Source organism: Talpa occidentalis, unplaced genomic scaffold, assembly GCF_014898055.3.
Source record: "Talpa occidentalis isolate TD23 unplaced genomic scaffold, MPIMG_talOcc4v2.1 talOcc4.10, whole genome shotgun sequence".
NCBI classification, from domain to species: domain Eukaryota; kingdom Metazoa; phylum Chordata; class Mammalia; order Eulipotyphla; family Talpidae; genus Talpa; species Talpa occidentalis.
Genome location: NW_023600993.1, coordinates 10,779,462 through 10,792,807, shown reverse-complemented (window position 1 = coordinate 10,792,807; position 13,346 = coordinate 10,779,462). Strand labels below are relative to the sequence as shown.

The window sequence follows — 13,346 nt, the reverse complement described above, 5'->3', positions numbered from 1 at the left end:
ACCATACATTTGAACATACTCATGACCCTACAGTTGATTTTTAACCAAACTGTATTTCAAAACCATACGGTGATTTGACTGTGCTTCAGAACCTGCCTTTACTTGGGTTTATGGAGTCTGTATTTGCCTGGCATTTTCTTTTGCTCATTTTCCCTTATTTCTGCACTTATTAAGTGTTGGCTTGCTTCGAAGTGTCAGTTCTTGTACCTCTTTTCATTTATATTTATTGCCAGTGTAAGCTCATCAATTCTCTTGGCTTTAAGTGTTTTTTTTTTTATTCCTAACTTGCTAGTGGTTTCTAGATAGATGTTTATCTGCTTAGACATTTTTCCCTGGACTTCATACTTTCATAATTTGATATTTAATAAACATTTAGAACTTATCTCTAAAGCCCTGTTCTTGTTCTTCCTTCAAGCTCATTTCTCTTGCTGTCTTTATGATTTTAGGTAGTGGCTACTTCTTATTTTCTAGTCAAAACCTTTGAAATTCTCTTTTCTTTTATACCTCAAATCCAAATCCGATTCAAAACACTTACATAACTTATCTAGGACCCTGCTCTCATCTGTGAGATAGCAACAATATGTCTGCTTCCACCATGGCCTCCCTACAGTGCATCAGCAAAAGAGCTGCAGTGTCCTCAGATCATGCAGAACCTTCCTGTGTTCCCATGGCTTCGCATCTCAAAGTGACTCAGGACAGGATTTGTGTGCCCCCAACACCTACTGTTCTCTCTCTCAGGGCACATGGGGCTCCCTGAAAACACCAAATTCATGTTCTTGACTCAAGGTCTTTGTATTTGTTGCTTCCCCAGACAGCCCCTTAACTTGTTTTGTCTTTTCCTGAATTGTCATCATCTCAGTGGGTCCAGCCACCCCATTTCAGAATGCAGCCCTCTTTACCCAGACACACTTTTCCTCCTCCTCACCTCTCCCCTTCCACTTCCCTCTTGTTCCCCACCTACCCGCCTTTATTTCACTTCATAGCACTTACTATCATCCAACTGTCATACACATTTTATTTTTTTACGCTGATAACTAGAATAGTGCATGGTACACAGTATGTGCTTTATAAATGACTGTCATTTATTAAGGCTCAGAATTTATAGAAAGATAGTAAAATCAATCTACATATATGACTCTGTTTTATATTCTTGGAAATGAATTGTTTTAGGCATTCAAAGAAGTATTTTGATAATCTTGTCAGGGAATTCCTTAAATGCTTGCAAATCTTTCCTGGACTCAAGCAGCCCGAGTCCCCGGCTGCTGACTATGCTCTACTCCTTTACCTTCACCTCCAATTTTGTAGCCTGGAGTTATTTGAAATACAGAGAATGGATACTATGTAAACATATAAACTGTAGTTGATATGTGGGGACCTAAGAGGAAATCTCAAGTAGCTTGTTGAACTGGCAAATCGTGTGGGTGCAGCACCATCTACTCCTTGCTTGATGGAGGCAAGCAGAGGGGGAATGAAGCAGAGCTCCCCCTAAACCTTAGTGGACGTAATACAGACTCGACAGTTTTTATCAGCAAATTTCACATTCATAAAATTGGTGTGTAATTCTGACTCAACATTTAGCTAAAATAGTCTTAATAGTAGTGACTTACCAGATATTTTAAGAAATGGTCTGGGGTTTTTATATTAAAAGTTGTTTTTTCAGGGCCTCTCTGGTGGCACAAGGGGTCAAACATCAGCACTATGAAGCTGTCTGCAGCCCCTGTAGCACGAGTTTGTTTCCAGGCCAGGGAGGTGACCCATATGGCACAGCAGACCTCTCCTGTCTCGCCCACTGCTTCCCTTAGCAGTGTATTTCAGTAGATCTGCCTATTCTGTTTCCCACTCTGTCTCTCATGAATCCTCTCACCCCCCACACCTCTAGCCTACACCCCAGCTCTTGTATGCATAAATAAATAAATCTTTAAAAAATAAATAAAAGTTGTCTTTTTTTTTTTAAATGACAAGTTTTTTTTTTTAATTTATTTATACAAGAACTGGGGTACAGGTCAGAGGCGCAGGACGGTGAGAATATTCACCAGAGACAGAGCGGGGAGTAGAACAGGCAGAATGATCAAAGATACTGCTGATGGGAGCAGCGGGCGCGGCAGGAGAGGTCTGCTGCGCCATGTGGGTTTCTCCCTGGCCGGCTGGGAATCGAACCCGCACTGCAGATGCTGCGGACAGCCTCACAGCATGGCGATCAATCCGCTGCACCACCCGGGAGGCCCTAAAAGGAAAAGCTCTGAACAAAAAGAATTGTAAGAAGCAATTAGGTGAAAAATTGCAAAAATCTCTTGTAAATGCAAATGTAATTTTATTTTATTAATTAAGGTTAAATATGAGTGCCTGGCAGAGGAAATTAAAATAGGAGACTATTACCTGAGATTACTGTTGGAGGAAGATGAGAATGAAGAAAGTGGATCAATTAAGAAATCGTAAGCTGCTCTTCCTATCTTGGTCTATTTATTTTCACCATTAGCTTGTGGCTGTATCTCCTGTAAAACTTTCTTTTTAATCTAGGTATGAATTTTTTAATGAACTCTATCATCGTTTCCTGCTCACCCCAAAAGTAAACATGAAGTGTTTATGTTTACAAGCCCTTGCTATTGTTTACGGCAGATGTCATGAAGATATAGGACCTTTTACAGATACAAGATACATCATTGGAATGTTAGAAAGGGTAAGGATATCATTTAAGGAAACTGCTGAAATTTTTAAACTAAATTTAAACCTTATTTGATCACATTGTTAGTACAACTTTCTGATATTTTTCTCCAACTTAACATAACACTTAATTTAAATAGGTAAATAGGAAAATGACTAATGGGTTAGTATTTGTCCATGTCAGCTTAGGTTTTTTCCGTTGCTGCTTTGAATGACTAGCAATCTGTTTGCCAGTCTTTAAGTTTGGATGAGCTGGACATGTGTATAAAAGAAATAGTGACATTTAGAGTTGTGTATACTTTTGGTTTTCCTTTTTGCAAAAAACCTTGAATGATGCTAACCTATTTAAATTCGAAGTGTGAAGATAATACAACTTTCTAGAAATAGAATAACCAAAAAGGGGAACCTTGAGTCAACCTGTTGCATTATTTTAGAAAGCTTGTCATTTGACACTTAGGCATGCTGGGGTAAGAGAACAATCTGATCAATTCATGCAGCATGCAGCTCATCCAGTGCACTGCTCTTGGCAGTGTGTCCACTTTATTCATTTGTATTTCTGCTTTATTCATTTGTTTCCGTTCCTCTTACATTTATCAATTTCATTTTCTATAAACTGCCTTATAACCATTTCATCAGTTTTTTAAATAGTCATTCTTATGATGCCTTAATTGTTCATTATTCTTAGTGTATTAGAATATAGAATCTGAATAAAGTTATAAAACATATGTAGGAAATAATATAACCTGATGAAAATCCTTATTGCTTGCTGTTATGCCAGATTGCACTATGGAATTCTAATCTATTATTCCAGTGAACCTGAGTACTTGTGGTATAATATTCGTATTTTAGATAGAGATGTTTTTCCTTGTTTGTGTTCATCAGCATATGATTTATGTGAAAGTTGTTAATCAGTTCTTTAGAGTTTTTGCTTAATTGAAGGATTGTTATTTGGGCCAGTTATACCATTTATTTCCATTTTTACATATAATTTTAAAACTATGTAATAAAGTAATATTTATGATTTAAAATATATGCCTTTCTAGAAAAAAGGCATATATTTTTCCCTGCAATATAAAATTATAACAGTAATATAAAATTGCAGAAAATGTAAGACATTGAAGAATTAGGATAATTCCTCAGTTGTGTCTGAATTTCTTAATGCTTAAAATATGACATTTATTATTGGCTGTTGGGTCATTTTATCCAGTGGTGGTAGTATCTTAATTTGTGGTTTTAATAGCTGACTAAATTTTTATTTATTTCAATAGTGCACAGATAAACTTGAACGAGATAGGTTGATCCTCTTCCTTAACAAGTTGATCCTTAATAAGGTACAGTATTTTTGTGTACATAATTATGTATCAAAAAAAAAAATCATTGCAGTTTGGGTTAAGCATTCAGATATGATTCTTTTCTTATCTTCTTTTTAGATCAGAAAGTTTTGTGTCCTTTTAGCACCTAGAGGGAAACCTTTCTGCCGAATATTCTCTGTATGTTTTTCTCTGATAATACAGATACTGGATAAATTAATGGAAATAAAATTGTGCATGAAGAATATGAGGGCTAAAATCATTAGCTGCTTTTTCTTTAGGGAATCTTTAGGATTATGTAATGTAAGTGACAAATATGAAAGGTTTTCAATTTCTCAATATACATTTTGATGATGAGAAAGAAATTTGAAGACATAAAATGAAGAGTCACTTTACCTCTTCACTTTTTAATAGGTTCATCCTCATTTCTAACAATTCATAGTTACATAACATCAATTATTATTGATATATTTTACTATATCAGATTTTATTTCTAATTATTAACAAAAAGATCTTGAAAACAGAATTATTATAGAACTAGAAAGTTTATCATGGGCTAGCCTTTAATTTTTTTGTGTGTTTTTTTGTTCTGTTAAAATATAAGTAAAAATTCTTTATATAATAATTTTTTTGTAATACAGGTTTTTTTAAAAAGAATTGTATTTCCTATTGAGATAATTTTGGTTTACAAATTTGTATATGATTTAGGGGGTGTAGGTTCATATTTCCTCAGATACCATATCATGTCTACAACCTGTAATACAGTTTTGCCCTTTTAATCTTCATCTAAATCCCTGTTCCTTGAACCCAAAATCCTGAGAAAACCAAGTTGTAACCGTTGTGTGCTAGTTATTTCCAAGGAGATTCCAAATAGTCTCTTCTTTGCGGAACTTTTAAATAGTAGTACCTATTGGAGAGAAAGATTTTAAATTATATAAATGTTGTCTTCCAGAAAAATGTTAAGGATCTGATGGATTCAAACGGAATTAGAACCCTTGTGGACTTGCTCACCCTTGCGCATCTCCACGTGAGCCGAGCTACAGTGCCCCTGCAGGTGTGTGCGCTGATTAGTTTTTACCAGCTCAACAATTTTTGAGTATAATTTTAGATCAAAAAAATCATAGAAATCTGAAAATAGTTCAATATATGTAACCACAAATGCGTTTTTTTGTAATTTTTATGATAGTGCTAATGCCTGGGAGATTGATTTACAAGGAAAAGTGAAATAACCCTAAAAACAATCCAGAATGGGAGGCAAAGATCCAATTTTATTTTTCATGATCTCTTTTGTCTTTTTTTATTTTAAAGATTTATTTATTTATGCATACAAGAGCAGGGGTACAGGCCAGAGATGCAGGGGGTGAGAGCAGAGTGGGGAACAGAACAGGCAGACTAACTGAAATACACTGCTGAGGGGAGCAGCGGGCAAGACAGGAGAGGTCTGCTTCACCATGTGGGTTGCTCTCTGGCCAGCCAGGGGATTGAACTCATGCTGTGGCTTTGGATTGCTTCATAGTGCAGTGCTTAACCCCTTGCAGCCAGGGGGCTTCTCTCTTTTGTCTTTTAAAGTAACTGCATGTCTTAGCTTATTTTGAGGCAATATGACCTTGAGAATTTAAAGCAAATTCCTTGGTTATGTAACTAGAATTTTTAGCATTGAGAACCATTGAGAGTGTGCTTTTCCTTAAGGAATCTGGGGGGGGGGGTTCTGGGGTGGAGGGAAACCTTATTTAAACTAGTGAATAAGAGGAGAGAGCTGCAAGTCTATAGAACTGCCTCTCTGATGCCTAACTTTTAACTCATTGGCGATTTTTTTGCTTTTATGATTTGTTTAATCTCCTGGTGTAAGATGTGTCATGTTAGATTCAGCTGAATTGTGAACAAAAGTGCCATTTGAATGTTTAGAATGTGACATTTTCTGCTGTCAGATATGAATAATGGTGATCGAGCTTATCTACCATTACAGTCTACCTAGTACTGTGTATCAGATGTCTGCCTTGAAAACTAACTAAATCTTTTTAAAATTTAGAGCAATGTAATTGAAGCTGCTCCAGATATGAAGAGAGAGAGTGAAAAGGAATGGTACTTTGGCAATGCAGACAAAGAAAGAAGTGGTCCATATGGCTTTCATGAGGTATGTGTTTGGAGAAATGTTTTGTGAAGATTTTAGCCTTTCTTTGTTTTCCTGTGTAGCATATTCAGAGATGTGGAATATTTTTAAACTATGATTTGAAATATTGTCAACTCCATGGGTTTCTGCGCCATTTCCACACCATGTCCACACCATGTCTTCATTGTTTGAAAGCTTATTGTTTAAAAGCTATTGTTATTATATTAACACCCAGGTTTTAATAAGTTTTATATAATAACAGTTGCTACCTTACTAATTGTATCACTGGAATGTTTCTATATTGAATGAACAGGTAAGATGTAACATGTGTCTGAAATTCATTGCAGATTACCTGTGTAGTCCACAGGCAATTTCCTTCTTAGCATCTGCTGCTACTTAGTCCACCTCTGCCATCCTTAGCCTCCCAGGCTCATTTGGAATTTAGTCAAAAATAGTTTTATAGAAGACCAAACCTTCTGCTTGTATATAATTTGGTCATTTTTTTTTTTTTAATAGAGGCATGTTTTATTTATTTATTTGTTTGTTTGTTTTGTTTATACATGCACTGGGTACAGTCAGAAGCGCGGGAGGGTGAGAGAATTCACCAGAGCCAGAGCGGGGAGCAGAGCAGGCAGAAGGACCGAAGTACACTGCTGAGGGGAGCAGCGGGCGGCAGGAGAGGTCTGCGCGCCATGTGGGACCCTCCTCCGGTGGCAGGGGAGAAGCCGGGGATCGAACCGGCGCCGCAGAGGTCACGGGCAGCTTCGCAACCCAGCGCTCAACCGCTGCGCCACCGGGGAGGCCCTATAATTTGGTCATTTTATACTCTGTACCATTTTTGCTCAGCAGGCTGGCCAACTAAATAGTTATTTTCTCTTAATAACCAAATTTGGTTTCTTACATCTGTCATTTAAAGTGTACTTCATATTTATTTCATAGGAAGTATGTACTGACTACAAAATAGCAAACATTACAGACCTTTTCATATTGCTTAGTTTGTAATAATGATGCCCTCCATTCATTTAGATGCAAGAATTGTGGACCAAAGGAATGTTAAATGCAAAAACCAGATGCTGGGCTCAAGGCATGGATGGATGGCGACCACTTCAGGCAATACCCCAGCTTAAGTGGTGTCTGTTAGCCAGTGGCCAGGCAGTACTAAATGAAACTGAACTTGCTACCCTTATATTGAACATGTTGATCACAATGTGTGGATATTTTCCAAGCAGGTAAAATGTAATTGAACATTTCCATGGTTACCAGGGACACTAAAGCATCTGTTCTCCCCCATTTAGATGGGTGCTTCTTCAGTACATCATGGGGTTACTCTGGTGATTTAGAGCAAAGATATCCCATTGTGATCTGGGTTTGAATTTTGTTGCTTTGAATTTTGAAACATATATGAAGAAATACTTTGTAAGTTATGTTGTTAAAGTAGCTTTTTGTAAATTGTGTTGATAAAGTCTGGGAGACTTTAGCTAATGTTGCAGGGTAGAGGCTTAGCTCTGTAGAAACAGTAGCATTTGTCATATTCATGAGCATGAGGCAGGCACACTTTGAAATAAACATAGGATAGTCCAGAGACAGTGGTGAGCGCTGGCTTCTGAGATAGAGGGACAGCTCTCTTGCTGGTGAGGCCACGCTCACACCTTGTCACACTTGACTGGTATGGGTGCGAACTACCATGTTAAAGATATTTTGTGATGAAAATTATTGAATATCTCGCAATTTAATACCACTTGACTTTTCGTAGCTCCAGTTCTCTTCACAATACAGATCAGATTTAAAATTATATAGTTCATATTCAGAAGTAATATACCATTAAAATTAAGCCTATACTTGGAAATACTGAGTGTAAGTTAAATTAAGGTTTAAATTTGGGTGACAGTTTGATATGCCCTTTGGGGGGAAATATCCACTGACAGTGTGTTGGACAACACCAAGTTTAATCAATTAAATAATAAATAAGAGTCTTTGGCTCTTCTAGGGTACTGTTTTTCAAGGAAATCTTTTGGAAGGAAATGAAGTCATATTAAGCAGCCAAATAGATTTAAACCAAAATACCTAATCATGTTCCCAGCTGTATGAGAGCTTAGTCTTCATTAACAAAAAAGTAAGGTAATATGCTTCATGCCTAGTAGACTGTCATATGCTCTGAACATACAAATTTAATAAATATATTGAATGTTGACATTAAAAACTATTTTTTAGGGATCAAGATAATGCCATCATTCGACCTTTACCCAGAGTGAAAAGGCTGCTGTCGGACAGTGCTTGCCTTCCCCACATTATTCAAGTGAGTCCTTTTTATGTTATCGAATTAGGAATGATAATTTAAGAGTCATTTTCCCTTATTTAATTCTACCATGAGCCCCGTCTTTTTTTTTTTTTTAATTGTACTCCATTCCATTTTCAAACAGCCTGAACCCTAAATTACATTTATTTCTCTTACTCCTAATTGAGTTGATATTCCGAATATACAGTGGAACATCTCCAAGAACCTGTGGGAAGCATCCACATACCAGAGTTATTCTTCAAAGGTCTTATTATCCATTCTTAAAATTATGCACTATGATCACTGAAGGTGATGTACTCTAGTTTGTGGTGGAGCTTGATGTTAGGACGCCCAGGGAGGCCACCCATAGGTCACACATGTAGACTCGGTGCCTCAGTTACATTTTCTTCATAGACAGCTGCTGATCCAAAGTGTAGAGTAGGAATTATGTGGCGTATACTAAAGCATCTTTTCTTCCCCTGATTACTTTGCTCTTTTGGAATTAAGCTACCTAAACTCCACAGTAGCTTTAAACCCAACAAACTCAGGTCCCAGAGATGTGAGGTCAGTGTCTGTTTCCCATTTATTGATTACCATTTTGTCATATCTAATTACATAAACCACACATGGTATACCTTCAGAATCTGTGCTAGTAATTTTGCCATTTGTATAGTCCTACATTGGCATGAAGAGAGGGAAGTTACTTTGTGCATTTTTGCATCCATGGGAATGTAAGTACCTATGTAAGTCACCAAAAGTGAAAAAACTTCATTTTAACTGTAATTAAAGCAGTTACATCACATTTAAAATTCTAGATTATGAAGATTTTTAAAATTTGTGTGCATCTCTATTTTGGACATTTTAGGTGCTTAAATACAAGAGCACTGCACAAAAGTTGTTTATTGTAACCCACTACCATCCCAGCCCAGAAGTCTGTGGCTGTATATGTGAGGAGGTACAAAGAGAGGGATTTGTTTTCTATCTGGACCTTCTTGGCATGTAAATAAATGATCATGCCTAGAAAATTTTTAGCTTTCCCAATTTTAGTCATTTTTCTGAGACTATGAAACTGAAAGAAAAATAAGTGCAAATTTTTAATTTCAATCTAGGAAAGGATGACTGAAGAACTCTTAGGAGATGTGGTTAAGATAACATGAAGGTTGTGGGGAAGGTGTTTTAATTAACCAAAATTTTTTCATAATCTCTGTACAGTTAGTCATTCAAGAGAAGAATTTTATTGATAATTTTAACTGCTACTAGCTGTTTGTGCCATGTAAATTTTTTCTGAATTCAAAAATTTTTTCAGAAACTAATTTTGTTTTCCCTTAAATCTCTGTATTCTGAGAGACCTTAATCTTATACTGAGCACAGTTACGTCACTAGTTTTCAGGAATTTACCTATCTTGGCTAGTATGGATTTTGCTACTTCATTCGACTTTAAGAGCAGTCTCCAGTTTTACCATCTGATACAACTTGAGAATTTTAGAGTGGTCTAAGATACAATGAGTGAATGTCCTAGATTTTCCAGTATCATCAAAATTTAAAATGTTCTGGGTTTTGCTTGCTAATCCCCATATTTTTATTAAAGTGACATCAAGTCTTGAACTACAACTACATTAACACTAGAGCCATTCCTGTATTACTGCATCTCAGTTTTTACTTTGTAAGATATGTCATAGTACTGAAGACTTAATCTAAATACCTTGTTAAACAGATAAATACCAAAAACACAGAGAAATTGAAATTACTTAAAAACATATAGCTGTTCGGTCTCATATCTGAATTTAGAACTTTGACCTCCTAAGCTGAGCTAGTATTTACTGTCATTACTACAGTTTTTCTTACTGATAACATTTGACCCAAAGTTGAGGATTCTTTGGAAATATTTATAGAAAATTGAAATGCTAATTATTAAGATATAATATTCAGTTTCTTTATGGTGGTAGACATACTAGTAGTGTTCAATTTATCCTCGTCTTTCCTGCATTTTGAGATTTTTTTTTAAGTGTTGTTTCACTGAGAGTTGTTCTCTGCCTCTGCTCTTTGAGTTCTCAAGAAGTCTTCAAGGGATTCTTTTTCTCAACTGAACTGAAACTGACCCAAAGTATAGCTACTTACTTTCCCCTTTTTTCTTTACTAATAGGGAAGTTCATTCAGGAAGATTCCTGCACAAGAAACAGTGTTACCTATAATCATGATAAAACATCTCCAGGCACTTTTGAGTTTTTCCTGAATAAGTTTTGATCATTTCTCAATATTTTACTATCTCTGCATTAAATGTTGTAAAATGAATCACTTCTCAAATCTGCTAAGAGTAGTGGACAACTTACTGAATCCAGCGGATTTTTATTATGCAGTTTACTATTCTATATGTATGAAAACCATAACCTCAACATAAACCTAAATTGGACAGTGATACTACCAGTTTTTTACAATACAGTAACAAACCCATTTCTTTTTTAGCTACTGCTGACCTTTGACCCTATCCTCGTTGAGAAGGTTGCTGTTTTGCTATACCATGTCATGCAAGATAATCCACAGTTGCCTCGTCTTTATCTTAGTGGAGTGTTTTTCTTTATCATGATGTATACAGGTTCCAATGTACTTCCTGTTGCTCGGTAAGAATTCTGATGGTAATCTTGAAAATTATTATTTGCCATATATGTGAACAAAATTATTAACTGAATTTTTTGGTGTGTATCTCATTGCTTTTATAAATTATTATAAAAATTCTAACTCCATATCTGAAAATTCGGAAATAGAAATGGGGGAAAATGCCTCAGAATTATACTACTTTAGTTAAAGGCAAAAGATTCATACCCTATCCAACATAAGGCTTTTATTATTTAGTATTTTAATATATGTACTTAATATAACTATTCACACTGTATATGCAGTTTTACATTTAACTTTGGTTACTTTTTTATATTATTACAGAACTTAAATAAAATCATTATTTTTAAATCTCCCTAATTTAAATTGTTGCCTTAATTAGAAATTAAACAATTTGGGAATATGGATTTGTAAGTTGTCTTTTATATATAAAAGATCTGTAGAAAACTAAAGTCACTGTATGTATAACAAGTAATTTTTTTCCCCTAGGTTTTTGAAGTACACACATACTAAACAGGCTTTCAAGTCAGAAGAGGTAAGCCAGATAAATCCTCTGAATACATAACTTAATAGTGGGATAGTGACTTGGCATGAAAGTTTCCTTAACTATGCATGTTTACTAGATTTTAAGCAACCGAGGGCAAATATTGTTTCATTCATTTTTTTTTCACATTCTTTGTAGTACCTTGCACACAGAAACCCTAGGCTAATATTTTTTAAAAGAAAATCAATGTCCATTATTGAAATTGCTGAATTATGAACTACAGCCCGGTACCATAGTAAATATAACTTGTTCCCTATGTGTAAAACTTAGATTGGTAATTTTCATAAATAATTCATTGTATACTTAAGTCTCATATAGTCGGGCAGGCTTCAGTAGACCTCAGCCTTCTTTTTGTTCACATCCCAAGGAGGCAGAAGTGCTAAGTTTCTTTTTTAAAGTTAGTTAATTTTTCAGGTACTGAAAGTATTCCCGTTTTACTGAAGAGGAAAATTGGGAATCCAAAAATCAATGACCAAATAGCTTTGACAACCTGAAACTTTATACCTACATTTTTCAAAGAGATACTTGTTACCAAAACATAACCAAAGGGCATTTCAAAATATGTTAGGCTTTTATGGCACACTAATTTGCAGATTTTGTTTAGAGCTGAATAAACCAACACCAGACTAAGCAACAGCTATTACCCCTCTTTCACATAAACACTAGACCAAACAGCAGGACTGAGGAGCAGCCGGTGCGGCCTGGAAGGAAATCTGTCTCATATTAAAGTGATGCCCAGGGCAGCGTGATTTCCAATTTCATACAAATAGAAAATGAGAAAACTGTTAAAAATTTGCTTCCAATGCTACCACCGTAATGTAGCATTAGGCATTCTTGGCATTCTTTACTCCCACCCTGTTTTTCTGTAAAGTTATGCATATATAGTCTTTTAAAAATTTTATAATAAGAGATTATATATATATATGTGTGTGTATGTGTCATCTAATGGTATTTAGAATAAACAAAGAAAATATAGCAGAACTCTGGATACAGAAATTTTCAAATAATGGTTGTTAAAAGAACACAATTCTTCACCCAAAGGTTTAACAGATAGTGATTTTATGATTTTTTTAAAGCAAAGAACCTGAATATATTTATCAAATTTGTCTTTGCAGTAAGTGGTAAAACCATGTCTGGTTTTTCCCCCTGGCTTTTTCTCTGTCAGATCCTAGAGAAATAAAATATTCTCAATTTGCCTAGAAGGAAATAAGAGAAGTTCTTATAATCTTTAGCATATTGTTTCTATTAGGAAAAGAAATGAATTTGAAAGTTCAGTATGATAAAGTTTAATTATTTCCCTGACTCCATTTGAGTGGCCAAAGGATGTGGAATTCCTAATACAGATAGTTACTATTGCATTGCATAGAAATTCTCAACCTAAATATTAATCACACTTCATAAGCACAGGCTCTTAAAGATCTTCATCTTTTGGCCTTAACTTGTTTTTGCAAACAGAAGCAGGTGCCAGCAGGAACTACAGCCAACAGCATAACAGAATAATTGACATAATTCTTGGCATAATCTTGTGTCATCCCTCATTCATGGTCAAAGGCAGTCTACGTAATATCAGCAGCACCTGATCCCTGAGGAGGTTAACTCTGCTGCAGGACCGTAGGCTGTTACCCCACCTTGGAGCTTATGCTAAGCCAATTTATACCAGCCACCTTGCATTCACATTTTGCCATGTTTGGCAAAAGAAGTAGAAGAAATAGAAGAAAATACATAGAAATAGGAAGATAGGCGCCTCCCCAGTGGCGCAGCGGTTGAACGCTGGGTTGCGAAGCTGCCTGCAGCCTCTGCAGCGCTGGTTCGATCCCCAGCTGCCAGGCAAAG

The 13,346-nt window shown here is 35.8% G+C and overlaps 1 protein-coding gene across 5 annotated transcripts in view; it reads left to right on the top strand.

Moving 5' to 3' along the window:
* Positions 1-13,346, top strand: part of DNAJC13 (DnaJ heat shock protein family (Hsp40) member C13) — a 100,444-nt gene that overhangs the window by 47,893 nt on the left and 39,205 nt on the right. For all 5 annotated transcript variants that reach the window (XM_037524375.2, XM_054688869.1, XM_054688920.1 and 2 more), the window contains 9 exons: positions 2,329-2,432; positions 2,518-2,677; positions 3,930-3,992; positions 4,924-5,025; positions 6,001-6,105; positions 7,108-7,310; positions 8,293-8,377; positions 10,820-10,974; positions 11,459-11,504. In XM_037524375.2, the coding sequence (XP_037380272.1) occupies positions 2,329-2,432; positions 2,518-2,677; positions 3,930-3,992; positions 4,924-5,025; positions 6,001-6,105; positions 7,108-7,310; positions 8,293-8,377; positions 10,820-10,974; positions 11,459-11,504 (1,023 nt within the window). The remainder of the gene's footprint in view (positions 1-2,328; positions 2,433-2,517; positions 2,678-3,929; positions 3,993-4,923; positions 5,026-6,000; positions 6,106-7,107; positions 7,311-8,292; positions 8,378-10,819; positions 10,975-11,458; positions 11,505-13,346) is intronic.